At 31.3% G+C, this 17,796-nt stretch overlaps 3 protein-coding genes and 1 long non-coding RNA gene across 10 annotated transcripts; 2 read left to right on the top strand and 2 right to left on the bottom strand.

Moving 5' to 3' along the window:
* Positions 1 to 1,774: 1,774 nt before the first annotated feature.
* Positions 1,775 to 2,636, top strand: LOC112714644 (uncharacterized). The gene has a single exon (XM_025766279.3). The coding sequence runs from the start codon at positions 1,790 to 1,792 to the stop codon at positions 2,261 to 2,263; it is 474 nt and encodes a 157-aa protein (XP_025622064.1). The 5' UTR covers positions 1,775 to 1,789; the 3' UTR covers positions 2,264 to 2,636.
* Positions 2,637 to 4,077: 1,441 nt separating this feature from the next.
* On the bottom strand, positions 4,078 to 8,066 carry LOC112714642 (secretory carrier-associated membrane protein). 2 transcript variants are annotated; one of them, XM_025766277.2, is made up of 13 exons: positions 7,519 to 7,867; positions 6,861 to 6,926; positions 6,469 to 6,582; positions 6,284 to 6,346; positions 6,059 to 6,092; positions 5,764 to 5,886; positions 5,492 to 5,554; positions 5,290 to 5,383; positions 5,130 to 5,175; positions 4,964 to 5,031; positions 4,783 to 4,831; positions 4,549 to 4,614; positions 4,078 to 4,441 (listed from the first exon to the last, which is right to left on the bottom strand). In XM_025766277.2, the coding sequence occupies exons 1-13, from the start codon at positions 7,579 to 7,581 to the stop codon at positions 4,355 to 4,357; spliced, it is 936 nt and encodes a 311-aa protein (XP_025622062.1). In that variant the 5' UTR covers positions 7,582 to 7,867; the 3' UTR covers positions 4,078 to 4,354. The 2 variants fall into 2 exon arrangements, with proteins under 2 accessions (XP_025622062.1, XP_025622063.1); XM_025766278.2 differs by lacking the exon at positions 6,861 to 6,926 and having other exon boundaries at positions 7,519 to 8,066.
* A 2,139-nt stretch (positions 8,067 to 10,205) lies between these two features.
* Positions 10,206 to 16,104, bottom strand: LOC112714641 (uncharacterized). 6 transcript variants are annotated; one of them, XM_025766275.3, is made up of 17 exons: positions 15,936 to 15,999; positions 15,668 to 15,813; positions 14,384 to 14,484; positions 14,171 to 14,278; positions 13,840 to 13,875; positions 13,538 to 13,648; positions 13,329 to 13,412; positions 13,129 to 13,247; positions 12,663 to 12,764; positions 12,135 to 12,251; positions 11,991 to 12,056; positions 11,720 to 11,786; positions 11,272 to 11,325; positions 10,996 to 11,091; positions 10,867 to 10,893; positions 10,712 to 10,747; positions 10,206 to 10,624 (listed from the first exon to the last, which is right to left on the bottom strand). In XM_025766275.3, the coding sequence occupies exons 3-17, from the start codon at positions 14,438 to 14,440 to the stop codon at positions 10,478 to 10,480; spliced, it is 1,227 nt and encodes a 408-aa protein (XP_025622060.1). In that variant the 5' UTR covers positions 14,441 to 14,484; positions 15,668 to 15,813; positions 15,936 to 15,999; the 3' UTR covers positions 10,206 to 10,477. The 6 variants fall into 6 exon arrangements, with proteins under 6 accessions (XP_025622060.1, XP_025622059.1, XP_025622061.1 ...); XM_025766274.3 differs by having other exon boundaries at positions 15,668 to 16,104; XM_025766276.3 differs by lacking the exons at positions 15,668 to 15,813; positions 15,936 to 15,999 and adding an exon at positions 15,491 to 15,634.
* Positions 15,271 to 15,863, top strand: LOC140175925 (uncharacterized). The gene is made up of 2 exons (XR_011867038.1): positions 15,271 to 15,400; positions 15,503 to 15,863. It is a non-coding gene; the product is annotated as an uncharacterized lncRNA (long non-coding RNA).
* Positions 16,105 to 17,796: the final 1,692 nt, after the last annotated feature.

The following is a 17,796-nucleotide window of genomic DNA, read 5'->3' as shown; positions in this document are numbered from 1 at the left end:
TTAATTTATTATAACAATAATAAATTTAATTATTTGCACTATAATTATTAGATATGATTTAACGAGATTGATTTATATATATATTTTTTATTTTTATTTTAAAAAAAATTATAATTTAGTAGATTATGTAAATTAATCAGTTCGATCGAATCTGATAACAATTAGATTTATTGTTATTATTATAAAAAAATTAATTTTATTTTAATTTATTAAAAAATTAAAAAATAATCAATTTATTAATACATTCAATAATAATACGATACATAAATACTTTTACAAAAAGATATTTTACACGTCTTTATACAAACATCTTCCTAAGTAAAATATATAAATGTTGGGTGGCAGGTGAGATTTGGGATGCCTCAAAGGTTGACATCATGGAAAGCCGATGATTAACACGGAAGAGGTGATGAGATGATGTTTAATAGTTAAGGACAAATTACTTCTGAGATATGAGGCACAAATGTGGATTTTTATATGGTGTTTCGTCAAAGATTTTATGCTCTTATAATTAATTAAATATGTATGTACGGTTAAGCAAGCGGTTCATGAGGAATTGAAGCAGCTACACAGCTGGGCGAGCTAGCAACCACTAAATGTGGGTTGCACTTAATTATCCAACGCATCTCATGACTATCACATCATCATCATCATGACCATGATCTAGTAATGCATAATTAAGATGAATCAATAATGGCTTGTTACCTAATTCCATTAAATTCTTCAAGCCCTTGGTCCCTGCAAATATCTATCCATCCCTCTTCACAATTCAGATGCCTAACGTTATGGCAACCTTGTACTTAATTGGACCATTTTCTTAACATCAAAGACTTCAAAAACTTCCAACATATACATCTATATTATATTATATTTTTTCCCGTTAAATACCTTAATATCTACAATATTTTTTAGCAAGACCATTTATAGTACTATTCTGTACATAAGCTGTACTAGTACAACTTGGTGGGGAAGTAATTAACGCTTCATCGATGACTTCGCTTCTCCCATCTTACTCAGAAAATTTGAATTCACATCTATGATTTATTCCTCTTGTATGAGATAAGTTATTTGGATGATAAATTAGCAGTAAATTTCAAAGTTAAGCCAACAAATTAAATTTGAGAAAAAAGATTTGCCTAATTTCCAATTAATGTAAATTATTAGTATACTAATTTGAGCGCCATGAAGAGATGTATGTATATATGTAGAAAGATGACACACTACTAAATATTGGTTTCACATGTTTTGTTATACATCATTCATTAACATTAAAATTTCAATTGTCCTTAAACCAAAAACGGCAGAGAGGGAAGAGAGAGAAAGAGAAAAAAGAGTAATAATAATTGCAACCAACCTACCAAAAGATGATAAATATCCCCACCTGTCACCCATAACACACCCTCCCAATAAATGCATAGTTTTCTAATTCGCCCTTGCAAAAAATTTTATTAGTGTATTAAAATTAGTTACTAAAATTAATTATTAATATATTTATTTATAAATATATATATAATTTAATTTATTTTTAATATATATTTATATTTTAATATATATTTTATGATATAGTTGATATCATATGAAATTGATAATTGAAAGTTATTAGATAATTTGATTGATTTGACTAAATTTTTATTTAAAAATTCTTAACTATTAATTTTATGTGAAATTGACTACACTTAAATTTTTATCTGATTTTAATAGGTGATTTTAATATACACTTAGTATTATGGTTCTACTAATACATCATTTTTCTCTCTTTAAATACTTAAGTCCCTTCACACAATGAACAATGCAAAAATTAAAAATGAATACCCTTAAAGTCATCTTGGTCTTGCTCTCTATACTCCTCATAGCTTCACCCTCTTTGGCAACCCGACCCGGATCCAAACCTTCCGGTGATGATCAACAGAAGAAGCACTCCAAGAGTGGTGGCGGCGATGACCCCAACTATGGAGGTGGTGTTGGGCCCTTCTTTGGGCCAGGAGGTGGGTTCAGCATACCCGGATTTGGAAACGGGTTTGGGAATGGAATAGGAGGAGGTTATGGCGGTGGATACGGTGGACCAAGTGGTGGTTACTCCAGAGGTGGTGTTGTCAGGCCCACCGTTGTTTGCAAAGACAAAGGCCCTTGCTTCCAGAAGAAGATCACTTGTCCTGCTAAGTGCTTCACCTCCTACAGCCGCTCCGGCAAGGGCTACGGCGGAGGCGGCGGCGGAGGCGGTTGCACCATTGACTGCAAAAAGAAGTGCATAGCTTATTGCTGAGTGAGTCATATCATACATGAATACTGTTAGAAACATTTCAAGTGTTTCAATGTCTTGGGTATTTTAGTAATTTTATTAAAATATCTTAAACATTAAGATCACTTAAAATGATTCTCGTGTATGAAACTTAATTACATATATATGGTTATTTCTTGCATGCATAGTCCCTTTTTAGATAAATAAACATATATGTATGAATTATGATGGTACCGGTGGATTTGTTTTGGGAGTGCCCTTTTGGATATTTCTAGCTTTATATAGGTTTGGAAAAAGAATATATTGTGGATGATGAGGAGATTTTATTTTTATATATATGGTTGTTCACTACTGTAATTTTGCTTACTATATATATATGACAGATATATTAGAGGTAGATTTGCTCTTCCTTTTTATGTAAACTTTGGTCATTTTTAATTTCCATTTGTGTGTTAAACATCTAAGTATGTGTTTGGATTACCGTTTATAAATAAAAGTTTATATAAAATTAATTTTGTAAATTTAATTTTGATAAAAAATAAATTTGTGTTAAACGATTTATGTATAACAATCTTTATATTAAAATAAATTATAATAAAATAAATGTTATTTGAATTATATTACTCAAAATTATTTTTAGATAAAAAATTATTAAAATAGATTTAATTTAAATAATTTTTTATATTATTTTATTATTTTAATTTAAATATTTAAATAAATTTTATTAATTAATTATATAATAAAATTAATATTTATTTACTAAAATAAAAATAACATATCAGTTGATATTATTGTTGGTTGTTTAAAACATAATTAATTGTAAATTGCATGTGAGGAGAGACTAAGGTTTTGGGTCGTAGATGTGATATGTGAACCTTCATTCCCAAACGGCACGTTTTGTTTGAGGTTTTATCTTTTCTTTCTTTCCATTAATGGAATAAAACTTTCTAGACCATGTTCGTTAACGACCGGTCAAATATATTAAAACTCATATTACTATCAAAAACTAAGAAATAGAAATATTAATACGTTCATTTTCATTTTCTTCTTTTTTTTAATTCAATGTTAAATGGATTTTGGGGGAATAGAGATATCATAATGCGAATTTAATGGTAAGTACTGCTAGTACTATCTTCTTCAATAATTGAACGATGTGAATAATTGAATATACGTATCTACTCCAACCAAAGGCATGAAGGGCTTTAAATGAGAGACCGCGTTTCTTTTCATTTTTCTTTTTTAAAATTTTTCCGGCAGAAAATATCTACAACTACACCTTTATCGATAATAAAAAGGTGGAATTCAGCTGCAATTGACTACAGTTGATAGTTGAGAACAGTTAGATAAAAATTTAATCAGTTATCAACTTCATGTGAAATCAACTGCACTTGAGTTTTCACCTAATAAAAAATACTATTTGTATCTAATATACTTGTGATTTAATTTATTTTTAATATATATTTATATTTTAATATATATTTTATATTAATAATTGATTTTAATATATATATAATATAATTAATCTATAATCATATTATTCTTTAATTTTTATGTATGATTAAAGAATTTTATACTGACATTTTAGCCGGTAATAATTTTTCTAACCAATATCTATGGTCATCGATAGAGTTGTATTTATTCACAAAAAGACGAGTTGAAAATATTTGGAGGTAATTGAAAAAGTGAAAACTTAGGTAAGATTAGTTTTATGTGAAGTTGATAGTTGAAAATTGTTAAATAATTTAATAAATTTGACTAAATTGTTATTTATCGACTTTTGATTATCAACTTCATACGAAGTTAATTGTACCTGAGTTTCACCTCAGTACACAGCTGGAGAAGTAAATGTTGGTGTGCAAGGGAGAAAATGCACGACCCAGACCAATCCATTGATGGTAAACCAAAACTACATATACATATGGGATTCACTCAAAATAAATTATAGCCATGGCTTTATGTTTGTTTGCTCTATTCCACTATATAAGTACAACACTAACAAATTAACAATCATCATCAACGTGTAAAAAAAACACACAAATCATTTTCTGCAGCTAAGTAATTTACAATATGAATCCAAATGCAAACAAGGCCTATATCATCTCTGTGTGTGTGTGTTTAGAATGCAGATCTGACTGCTCCTCTTGCAGCCTCCCGCTTCATCTCGGCGGCTTGGCCGCTGCCGCGGAAGTACATATACACTTGCTGTGTATTCAAACCAAAGGAGTATATATAGTGAGCATGTGCTAAGAACATAGTCACCCTAAAAGAAGAAAAAAAAAGATTCAAAATTTTGAAGAGCATAAACAAACCTGAAGAACCCAGATGCTGACCAACGTTTCAAGGCAGAAAAATCCGAATCCAATGAAGTAGAAAATCTACAAGCAAATGGATCAAAACAAATATTCAGACACGATTTTGATCGGTTGGATTTCGCAGCATGCGCTTTAACAACGTGACATGGTTTGTGTCAAACATGATGTTGGCAATGTTTAACAGATGACAATTAATTAAGCAGCATGCAGGAAAAAGAAATGGTTACTTACTCCGATCAAAGTATGATCACCAATCACATCTATGGCAGACAGAATGCCACTGCATCGACAAGTAAACAGCGCGAAACATTAGACCAAAACAATAAGAGTAACACCAGGCTCTTGAAAACATGGAAAAAATGCAATATAGGCATAGTGATGTTATATGAAGTGTATACACATATAAACATACGTCAGGGATTTTCCTTTGAATACTATAGGAGGAGCAACTGCAGCTAAGATGCAGAATCCAATGTGAATCTGCAGAAAAAAAAAAGATGATAGTAATATTGAAATCCATCCCATGTTGGAAGCATAGCTCTACATGCATTAACCATTATGCATAATAGTGAACTTACTATGTAAAACATGAAGAACCATCCGAAATTCAAAGCACTATCTTTCCTGCAAAAGTAGAAACAAGGCAGATTCAAAATCAAGAGCATAAGCAAAACAGAAGGATCTATCAGAATGGGGAACACCGTGGAACTAATGCATGTAAGCATAGGAAATAATTACCTGAAAGCGCGATATAGTGGGCGGTACCATAGGACATATGCTCCAGGAACGCCTGCTATGAAGTAGATAAGAGAAAGAAACCATATTTTTACACCTACAAGAAACAAGAACAAGTTCCATGCACATGGAATTTGCAGAGTCAGATATGTAACACAAGCTTATTCGTTAACCTGGAAAGGTTATTGCTCCCATCTAAACTGACCTTCCCCCTTAATCCAAGCTGCAGTGACAGCTATAATATTCCAAGAAAGGCATGCCACTAGACCTGTATCGCATCAATAATATTTCATCATTATTTGCTAAAACATAACATGCAGAATACACATTATAGATACATTTATTTAAGGTCAAAATGTAATAAAGCAATGCTGCCATAAAAGAGATGAAAAGGAAAAAAGCCTCAAGAGTTGCTAGCCTGAAAACAACATGATAATGCAAATTAAAGCAATACCGTCAAAAGATAGGCAAACATACCTAACAATGAGCTAAATGCAACATATTGCATTCGTTGAAGATGAACTGGAATTTCATTTGGAATATCATGATGTATGATTGGGAAAAATGGTGGCCAGTTCTTCTCCTCAATTACAATTCCAGCTGCAAAACAAAATGTAATGGAAGATTATTCCCCAAGCAAGAAACATGAGTTTAAGCTTCATAGAATTCTGAAGTGGCAACATTGCAACAATCAGATACAAGGACAAGGAAACTTATCTCCTTCCCCCCAAAAAAAAAAAACGCAAAAAGCCTCATAAGAAATGCAAAATACCTCGTGCAGCAGCTTCCTCTTTCCGTCTGACTTCCTACATTTGACAGAACAATATAAATTAAATTACAGGCAAACTTTGAGGCACACATAGTTAGTAAGAAATCACCAATTTAATAGACAATGTTTCATATAGTCAGAATTAACTGAAAATAAATATCAACATAATCATTAAGGGAACTCTCAGGGATAACATGTACAGAAAGATATGAGATTCTCAAAATAAACCTGTTCTCGTCTTCTCAATTCAGCCTCTTTGGCTTGAAGTTCCTTTTCCTTCTTTTTCAAGTCCTAATGTTGAACAGACATAATTAGAAAACCAACATTAAATTTGTTTCAACATACATGAGATATAATTATAAATGAGGAAAAAGATTATTGGAGATTTCAAACATCTCGATTTTATTACTTACTGTTGATGCATCAAGAGGTATATCGACGGTCGCACCAAAATAATTATAATCAGCAGGTTCAGGATTAAGTGGTTTGAGCCTTGAATTGGTGGCAGGGGCAACACTTCCAGGATTCTGCAACTTCAAATCATTAGGATGAAGGTATAGGAAACAAGTTGAAGTTTAGCCGGAAAAATAGTCAAGATAACTATTTTTCTTTAAGCTAATTTCCCTTATAAGTGTGCCGGAAACATTCAACATTTACTAGAAAATAATCCATGATCCTCCTAGTCTTTGAACAATATTACCATCAAAAGGCAACTAAAATTGAACAAACAAGATTATTCCCTGATGAATAATCAATCACCTATGGTCACGAATCACAACTTTTAAAATCATGCATTTTAACATACTGTAGTGTAAAATGCGCCACCGCTATAACTCGACGGGCTTGGTGCTTTACCCCTTACAGCCGGATCCTGTTAGTGTATACCAAATTTGAAGGATCAAGCAGGAGCATATGGAGCAAATATATATGCCATAAGTCAACTTTTCCATGAAAAAGAGCAAACTTAAGAAGAAAGTAAACACAAAACTACTCCAGCTAGGAATAAGATATCCCAAGCACCAAACAGCTAAATTAGAAAATCATCAATGTTAATATCTGACTACCATAGTCTCACAGATACCATTAATGTTTGACCTTATTGTTTATGTTAAGGATTGCCTAGAATTTATCACGTAGAATTTGAGCTCAAGGGATTAACATGAGGTCAAAACATATGCAATTAACATGAGATCCTTCACAGAATTATTTATTATGAAACCAAATAAAAACTGAACTTCCTAACACATATACACAAAGGATCAACAATCGTATGAAACAAGTCAACGGACAAATCAACCAAGCACAAGAATTTCCAAAACCCCAAAACCCAGAAGGGTTATACATGAATTGTTGAGTGTGAAACATCACTGAAACAGGTAAAATTTCACAAAAATAATATAAAATAGAATAAAAAAAATTGCATACCCAGGTCACAAGAAACTAAATTTCAGAAAAGGACTTACTGAGAAGGGATTGACTTCGGTTTCTTCTTCGGCGAAAGGGTTACTGTCATAGCGACCAGCCATTGTGAGAGGAGGTTGAGGAGGGTGCTACCAAGAAACTAGCTTTGGAATTTGGAACTACAGAAATGCAAAGATCTAAAACAGAGAATAAAGTCAATAGGGCTATAAAAAAATGGATTTTTTTATTTTTTTTAATTTGGGGGTGGTGTTAGAAAATTTGAAACTTCTTATGCAAGGGAATGGCTGAAAAGGCCGAAGAAGTAAATGGCAGCAACTTAGACAAAGGAATGGTCTTTGGTCAGCGTAGTACGCAGCTTCCAAGAGAAACAGAGAGAAGAGAGAGAGAGAGACTCTGTTTTCAACTTCGTTGTCATTAAAAAGATAGAAAAGAAAAATATGTTTTTTAAAAAATATTTAATTACACGGATTAGTTGTTGATTTCATCGTTCATATGTATTTGGCATCTTGTGTGATTTGTGTAAATAATAAAAATAGAGCATGGTTTTATTGAGGCTAATTATTTTAGCTATGGAAGTTTAAAATTTGTTATGTTCAATTATAAAAAAATGGTGTATTTTTTATAGATATGGAGATATTTTTTTTAAATTGAAACTCACAAATCGAAGGCTCAGTTTTGTTTTTGGAAACAAAACTTAGGGTCAAATTTAGGATAATAGAAAAATTTGAGCCTCAAAATTGTGTGAGCTGAAAATTTTTTTAAAAGATAAATAAATTAGTGGGTCAGTTTTGTGGAAAAAAAATGATAAACCATAAATCTAACCCTCAAATTTATAGTATAACAAAAAAAATTAAAATACACAAAACTATGCTTCAATTTTGTGATTATCTATACAAAAAATAACACATCACTTCTCCATATTATTTAAAAATACCATCACAATCTCAATAATAAAAAATAAAAAATGTTTTATTAAACCATTTAAATCTTTTATATATAATCAATTCACTTTAGGTTAGTCTTTTTTTATTATGAATTAATTGTTTTGGTTATAAACACGTTACAGGTCAACTACTACTACATTTTTCTGTTTTTCATTATGGATATTCATTCAGTTTAAGCATTTTTAAGGATTTTAATTAATTATATAACAGATTTATGAACAAAGAAAGTGAACTTTCCAATTTTCTAGTATATTAGAAAATTGAAATCGAGATTTGCACATTTTATCTTTTCTGAATATGAGGATTTGGCTTGATTTTACTGTCAAATATTTGAAACTCGCACAGTTCAAATGGCTTTTTGGGCAGCGACATTAAGCGTTTCAAATGTTCTAGAATTTATGGAAGAAAAAGAAAGGGTCAAGAGTCTAAATTTGACTTTCCGCAATGAAGTTAGAATTAAAACATACACAAATTGCAATTTGATTGGATGCTAATATGTAATTGCATAATTTTTCAACTGTTCAATTCAAAACATTGTCATGCATATTTATTTTATTTTTTTATGGTGCAGATTGTTAGGTATAATATGAACAGAATATTTTGGTCAAACCTAAGTATACGAGTTTTATGTTTTTTTTTCTTTTAAAATTAAAAGTGAAACTTGAATTTGAGATCTCTAGACGAGCATAGAAAGACTATGTCATTTGAATTATAACTTATCAAAAGTTTTATGTCATTTACACAAAAAAAAATTGACCATAATAGATATACACATAAGTAGCATTTGTTTTTGGAGACCATAGACAAAGACATGAACAACGAATGTTTAAAGAGTGTTTGAAAGCAGAGACATGAACACTTAACACATTGTCTTCAGGACAGTTTTTTATATTTTTGTATCTATTTTTTTATGAAGGACAATGATAGAGAAAGAATTTGAGAAGAGAAATGAATACTGAACACATTGTCTCCAGGACAGTTTTTTATATTTTTGTGTCTACTCTGATACTAAGCACAATAATAAAGACCGAATTTAGAAAAGTAGTCACAAACTTTTTTATGAATTTTGTTTCTTTTGTCCAAAGATATTTTTTATTATCCTACTATTATTTCTTTTTATTTTTTCTAATTTAAACTTCTCTACATCTAGAATTTCTTACTTGACTGGATAATTCCTTCCTTCTTATATTATTTCAATATCATTTTTACTTTGTTAGTTCATAGAGCAATTCTTCTTGTAATCTCTCATTCTTTATTAAATTAATTTATAATTAATACAAAAAATTTAGAATCACATGACTATTTTAATTATTTCATATAATATTTTAGTCTTATCTATATATATTCAAACATAATATTGAACATTATAAAAAACAAACAGCAGCATATATACATGGTTATCTCACATACTTTCATTATATATTTCTTATTTTAATATATATTTTATACTAATAGTTGGTAATTAATCTTCAGAGTATACAAAATATGGTTGAACATTATACTATGAAACAATTAAATATAATATCCATTAACATTAAGCTAGATAATGATTTGGTTTAGAAGTTTAATGGTTGAACCAGAAGTTTAATATGAATGAATGAACATTATCGCGTGGCAGCCACACAAACGTGCCCTTTACGCCCTTCATGCATTGCATGTCCTTCTAGACGATTGCAAATGTGTCCCTTCTCTTTTCAACAAGGCAAACACCAAATTCAATGCCTCAATTTAATTTCATTATGACCATTATATCGCCAGAACCAAAGTCAACCACTACAAAAAGATGGCAAACATTTTTCTTCCCTTCTTTTGATCTATATATTGATAACACATGAAGCTGAATACATGATAATTACATACAAAGAGGGTATCAGGAAAATCTGGACCATAACACCAAAAAAGAATATAACTAAAGATGTGATTTCTTTTCCTTTAAATTGAATGAATCAAGTGTTCAACTACACAAACTAAGTTATATGCCTATAAAAATGGCTGATGCCTGTGAATTGAAGCTTAAAGTATCCAACCGGATTAGTTAAATGAACCGTTAAAAGAGTTAAGACTGCGAGCCACTGCGCCGTCTTCTTACCCGCCGTTGGTTACTCTTGTTTGGAAACGGATCGACCCAGCTTTTGTCTTCGGCCGTAGCTTTGTTCCAGCGCTCTTTAAAGGTTTCGAGTTCCCACGTCGACTGTCTTCGTATCTAATTAGTCCGCGATAAAACAAAAACAGAATCATTTGTAAGATGGTAAACAAGACTTTGTTTTTTAATGTAGTTCAGAAGTCTCACCTCAGTTCTCACATCTATTGCTGCTCCACCTTGTCTCTGTTAAGCAAAGGAAGAAAGCAATCAAGAAAGTGAATTTCAGAAAACACTAGGATTGTTCATGAAATTAGCTAGTAGAGAAGAACTATCCAAATGTCAATTAAAAGTTAAGACCTTACCGTTGTTGTTTTTTTAAGTCTTGAACCCTGCAAAATGGGAAATAAAGATATTAGTTCAAGAAACAATGAGGCCAAAACAAATAAGGTTATATTCGAAGAGGTATGTCCTAGTATTTAAGGGGCAAATACCTTTTGTGTATCAGGACCACTCCCACCCAAAGTTTGTATTCCCTTATGAACAACGTATTCGCTATCGACTACTCCAACGTTTTTTGTTCGATCTCCCTGAAAAATCACATTGACTTCATTAGCTATACTTGTCTTGCAAAAAATATTAAGAATGAAACAAGAACATACAAATAAGTGCATGTCAGCCTAATGTAGATGATATATCAAATGAATTGAATGGATTTATGATGGTGATTTCGGAATTGACTTGTGTGTAAGAAGTTGTGTAGTGCTCACCTGTGCACAATATCCTAGTTTCATATCCATTCCCCACCCATGGACAAGATCATTCTGGAGAAAACACAAACAATAACTATGAGTCGCCAATATTGAAAGCCGAAAACATGAATTATAGTATTGGTAACCAGGAGAAAACATTGAACTACAAAATTTTTTCATAAAGAAACAAGGCTATATATGAAGGCAGAAAACCCATACACAGCCACATGTCTAAACCTATAGCAAACTAGCAATCATTTTTTGGTATCCTGGAGAACTGAAATTTTGAAACGACAAAGATGATTTTCAGATAAAATTTGCAGTAATTCACACTATATGTAACAAGATGGAAAACTTGCAGAGGAGAAAAAGTCTTCAAAGAAATTCATGATTCGTCTTCTACACAACTTAGATTCAATATTTGGACATGCTACAAAAAGATTTGTATGGACATTGGAAACATTACCTGTATAAGATGCCAAGTACAATACCAGGCAGATCGAGAGAAAACTGGGGCCATACCTTCAACAAACCTACAAAAGTTGTGTTTAAGGCTTAGTGTCATTCATACTCAAAGATTTAAGTTGATTGCTTTTATCATTAAGGCATAGCCTACTACAAGGTTGTCAACTAAAACAGAACAAAATCAATAGCATGATTTCTCTTTTTAAATATATGGAGAAGATTCCAATCCATGGACATGCATGAGCAAGATCAATCAGGAACATAAAAGTTACCCGGTGCATGGTGGCCCTTCACTTGCATCTGAACACCTCGTACTGCCTCTACGTTCATAAACTCTTCTGCATCAATCAAAACATAGTGTAAGTACAAGACACATATATTAGCAAGAACTTATAAATAGTCTCATAAAAGGTCACCTGTGAAATTTCTTGGTTCTAGATCTAATTGTAATTCTATGATGTATCTCTGTTGAATTTGGGTCAAGGGCAGGTTGAGATATCTGTAAACCTTCTTCCTTAATAATTTTAAGGTATCTGTAAAAACAAAAGATCATATTCAATTCCATCTCTTTGATTTGACGAGTATAAAAGCGTACCAAAAAGGTTATGAATATGCTTTAAATTAGAACAAGATTAAGAGTATAAGCCTGTTATATAACCTCTATTTCCACCATACCAAATAGCAATCTCAACCATGCTTAATAATCTAATGAGGGTAATTAAGTGTCTACCTCCTCCAACTTAAAAATTTTAAAAATTTTGGGAACAAAACTATCTGATCATTTTTTCTTTAAAAGAGGGACTTTTTAGTATCACATTTACCCCAAACCATAAATTCCTGCTTATATCAAACGGTCAAAATATTTCATGCGAGAAGCTGGCCAGACAGCACTCAAATATCAAATGGCACCAGTAGAGAAAGAGCCACAAATGTGTTACTCATACCTTGAAGGAGAAAAATGCTCCACTCCTAAATCCTCATCCCAAAGAAAGACATAATCATAAATAGACACTATATCAGGATGCAGAAATCTTTTAGCAAACCACCTGACAAAAACCAAATTGATATTGTAAGTTTAGAAAATAAATCTCAGGAAACCACCACAACAAAGAAGGCAATGGTACATTGCTCAATCATCATCTACAAACTGTAACCAGAAGATTCCCATACTTTGTAATAAATTAAGACTTTGATTTCAGTATGAAGACAGAAGCCAAAACAATCTTCCTACTACCACAGTATTTTACATAACTGGCTCACTGTGTCAGATGTTTCAATTTTCAAGAAATCCATTTCATGACATGCCCCATTTATTATCTCTTCAAAATAAACTTAAGCAGTGAAAAAAGGGCTCACAATAAAGTTTTCAGACCAAAAAATGCAGCCACCAGTGACCAGTCTCATACTTACCACTTTGTTTGATTTACAGCAACAATGTGTATGGCCTTGCTACTCCAGTTAAGGTCCCTCCATCCATTCACATTGCCATCATAATGGAATAAAGTAATAGTAAAATTTTCGGGAAGAAACTGCAATCAATGAAATTGGATAAGCTTTGCTGACTCAAAACAATGTTGAAATTCTAGTGAACCATTGTAACTTGCAAGTACCTTTTGCACCATGGCATCAACATTATGCTTTTGTTTAATACCAACTGGAACTGCCAGCAAGTTACGGTTGGTGTAAGCACTAGCCTGAAATTTAATATTCAAGATTAGTTACTGAAGCAATTCAACTTTTGAAAAATAATTTTTAAAATGCCCATTAGGGTTTACCAATAGAACTAAAAACTGTAGAAAAACAGTGCAAAGTTGCTAACCTTTGACCTCGAACTACTTCTTGACCACAAGGGCCTTAACTCAAGATCTGAATTAGCATGTATTATACCTTGCGGCAAGGCTCTCAACTTCCCTGAAGTTGTAGAATATCCCTGGAATGCCATCAAAAGTACCAATAGATAAGGAACACAAATAGACATATATCTGAGGTTAAAGAATCATAGTTCAGCAGCACAAAAGCCATAAAACCAGCAGAGCCTTTGTATCGTAATGCATCAATGATCAAATCTGGAAAAAAGAAAAATAATAAGGCTGGTTGGCAACCAGATGAACAAGTATGTACCTTTCCTTCTCCCCATAAATTCCATCTCTTGTCTATCTGGTAATGGCATGTGATAAACACAGAACAGAACTTATGTTAGCACACTCAGTAAGAATACCATATACCGTTTTATGGTGACTAATGAGAAGGAGAAAAAACCTAAATCTCTTATTTCCCGTATCAGTGAACATTTTGTGATCAAATGAGTATACTGACATGATTATAATACAAAGTACTAACATGAATTGATCCCTTCAATGCTAAATATCTATCAGCCAAATATCAAATCAACATTCTGATTCTTAGTAACGACATATGATGACATCTAAAAAGAATGGTTTCAATCTCGTACCTCTTCTTGGTGATACTGATATTTTGTAGTTCTATACACAATGAATAGCATTACTGTACACAAAACTGCCATAAAAGGCAAAGGTTTCATCTTGAAACTCGACTTTCCCTGCACCAATATGTTTCGTTAACTTAGTGAGCTAGCCTATGAATCAGAATGAAAAACTGCTGACTAGAAATTCTCCTTATGATAGTAAAAGAAAAGAGGACAGACCCCATCAGCCAAGCCACTCTTTTTTCTCGCCAGCCACTTCCATGATTGAGGCTTCATAGGAAATTCAGTCTTTTATCCAGTCTTCACTCCTTCATAAGAAACTGCTAGCAGAGACAAAAGGAAGTGTTGGAACTTTGAAGCTATTTGAAGCCAATGTTTAAGACAATATCTTTCAAGCTACCATGTCTGTTTTTAGAATTCATGTGAATAACTCAAGAATAATAAACTTGATAATCATATGCTTTTACAGGTGATGAACAAATCAGAAAACAATCAAATAATAAATGCCTAATATCCATATCAATCTTATTCAAATATCCTAATATTCTCTAACATTTGTAATCCAAAGTCTAAGGTACAGATAAAAAAAAAGGGATATATATTTTATGCAAGAAACTCAAGCACGTGCAATATGAAAAATGACAAGAAGCAAAATATTTGTGAATTGGAGAGAGAAGAATCAGCTACATGAGAGAACACATGCTTAGAATAATGGCAATCATGGCATGAAAACCTCAGATACCAGAATCTACTAAACACTCCCCTTAATCACACTCACACCAACCATGCTTCCAACAAATAATAACAATAAAAAAAATAAAGTAAAAGATGCTAAACGAGAGCAATTCCCGAAAGAGGAATCATATGGCTTACAACAAAAGCACAATCATGAACAAGGATCGCATGAAGGAAAAAAAAAAACGAAAAGTGAAGATGAGAAAACTCAAGAGTCACAGCTGGCAAGAACACTGAGCTAAAACCTTAAATCAAAAACCCAGTTTTTGTTTTTTTCTCCGGAATAGAAAAAAGAGGCGAATTAAAACACGCAATAGAAAAAAGATAACTTGCACCGAAAAAATAAGAGTGTAACAACAATTAATTGACCGCTTCAATCAGATCTAAAATCAACATTCTTCAGATACGTTCCTTCTCCTCGAAACTTAAACAAGAGTAAAGTTTTTCACTTTCACTTCAAAACAGTGAACATAGCAGCACCAGCTCAAATAAATAAATAAGGTAAAATAATTGACAGCTATAACAAAGTTGTTATTTTTATTTATTTATCAAATTATTTATTTTTAATTTCGCCGCTGTTTTATGAAAAACCTGGATCTTCAGCTGAGCTACCGTTTTGGAGGCGAAGAAGGTGAGAAATTTGAAAAGGGGAAGCGTGAAACAGTGAAAAGAAACAAACTTTGAAGATCACATAGGAAGGGGTGAATAGGAAGCAACGAAACCCCAGGATCGGAGAGAGAAGCAGAAAGAAAGAAAGAAAGAAGGAACCTTTAGAGGTGGAATGCATGTGAATGGTGAAAGAAGGAAGAAGGAAGTGATGACAGGTGCAGAAAGTAGTTCCAGTCGTGTCAATTCATCTTCATCCAAAACCAAACCATGTTTGACATTTGCCTTTCCATTCTTGACGATGATGTCTTATATAATTAATAAATAAGAAATAAAGTAAGTATGAGTTAGTTCGTTCCAGCTGCTCCAGAAACTATTAATATTAAAAAAGAATAAATTTTTGATGGATTTGTAAATTGGGTACACCAACACCAACACAAGTCGCCGTCTCCTTCTGTCTCACTCAAAACTAAACTCTATCGCACTTTTTTCTGCTTCTGTTTTTCCCCCTCTCTCCTCCCCTGGATTCTAGTACCCTTGTTTTTGTCACGCTACTACTAGAACAAGAATAAATATCCCATAAATTAAGTGATTATTGTAATTTCCAAAAATCATGTTTGATTTGGACCATAAATTAAGTGATCTTATTGAAAAAAAAATGTATATTAAATTATCAACTGAAAAAATTATAACAATAATAATTTTAGCACGGAGGATTTTTTGATAAAGACGCATAAAACGTCTCTTTATAAAGATATTATATGTTTTATTATTATTAAATGTATTAATAAATCAGTTATTTTTTAATTTTTTAACAAATCAGAATAAAATCAATTATAACAATAACAATAACCTTAATTGTTATCAGATTCTAACAAATCGACTAATTTACAAAATTTACTTGACATTTTTTTTAAACAAAAATCAAGAATATATCTATTTTTTATCAAAAAATTTAAACATAATTTAATTAAAATTGTATAAATCGATCAAATCAAATTAAATTTAATAATTATAATGTAAATAATTAAATTTATTATTATTGTTATAATAAATTAATTTTATTCTAATTTATTAAAAAAATTATTAACCAATTTAATAAAAATATTTAATAATATCATAATATATATAAACATCTTTAAAAAAATATTTTTAGTATCTTTATCAAAGTAATTTTTTTTAACATACACTCTAAAAAACATTTTAGTTAAGTTGATATAATTTTTTTAAACATAAAAAGCTAGGCATATTGAGTAAGATGAAGCCACGTGCATTGTGATTGTGCAAATCTATGCAATTGGAGAAGCTCAAAATGTAATGTGTGCCCACGTTGTAACCCTACCTACCTAGGTATAAGGTATGGCAATAGGGTTCATGTCTCTCTAAACACTTTATTTACCCTTCTCAACAAAAACACAGCAGGAGTCAACATTTCAACGACCATTGTTTCCTCTTGCTCAATCCTGGGAGGGAGGGACCATTATAACTTCTATGTTCTAAGATTGAGTAAAGACAAAGTTAGTCTAATTAAGAGTTTGATTTGTTACTACTATGATTTATCACATAAAAATAATATTTATTTTTTAAAACATTTTGATAATGCCTGTTTTTGGAGTACTTTTTAAGTATCAATAATGATCTACTTATCCTAATTAAGAATTCTGATGAAAAGAAGTTGTGGTAGAGAACCAACCTCACCTAATTTCCTTTCTTTCTTTATTTCTCTCTATTTATACATATATTTTACTTTTTTATTCAAGATTTGTAGTTAGAGAATTCAATCTTTAAATGAACTTTTCAGAGATATTATTGATAGCTCGGGAAAATTAAATTGACCCCTCATAGCATATATATAAAATCTTTGTCACAATTCACACGGAGTTAAGTTAATGTACATGATTCAGAGAAAAAGGCTCTCACACTCATCATGTGATGGAGCTTATTATGATGCATGCCACAGAGATTTGGAAAACTCTAAAAAAAGAAGCAATAGTACTTTTTTCCCTCATGAATGAGAATCTTTTTATTTGCCTTTCTCCTCAATTATAGACTGGGATCAATATTTTGAGAAAATTATATTTTTTATTTTTAAAATTTGACAAAAATTTTAAAAATATTTTAAAATTTTATTTTATTTTTATTTTGCTTTAGAAGTTTTTTATTTATATTAAATATACTACTAACGGCTAACTTTTTAAAAAATTTAAGATTAGTGTAACAATAATTTTTTAAAAATAACTCTCAACACAAGTAAATCAAATATAATTTTTATGTATTATTATTTTTTGTGA

The sequence above is a fragment of the Arachis hypogaea genome, chromosome 10, assembly GCF_003086295.3.
Source record: "Arachis hypogaea cultivar Tifrunner chromosome 10, arahy.Tifrunner.gnm2.J5K5, whole genome shotgun sequence".
NCBI classification, from domain to species: domain Eukaryota; kingdom Viridiplantae; phylum Streptophyta; class Magnoliopsida; order Fabales; family Fabaceae; genus Arachis; species Arachis hypogaea.
The sequence above is the reverse complement of the archived record's forward strand: the minus strand, read 5'-3'. Positions and strand labels throughout refer to the sequence as shown.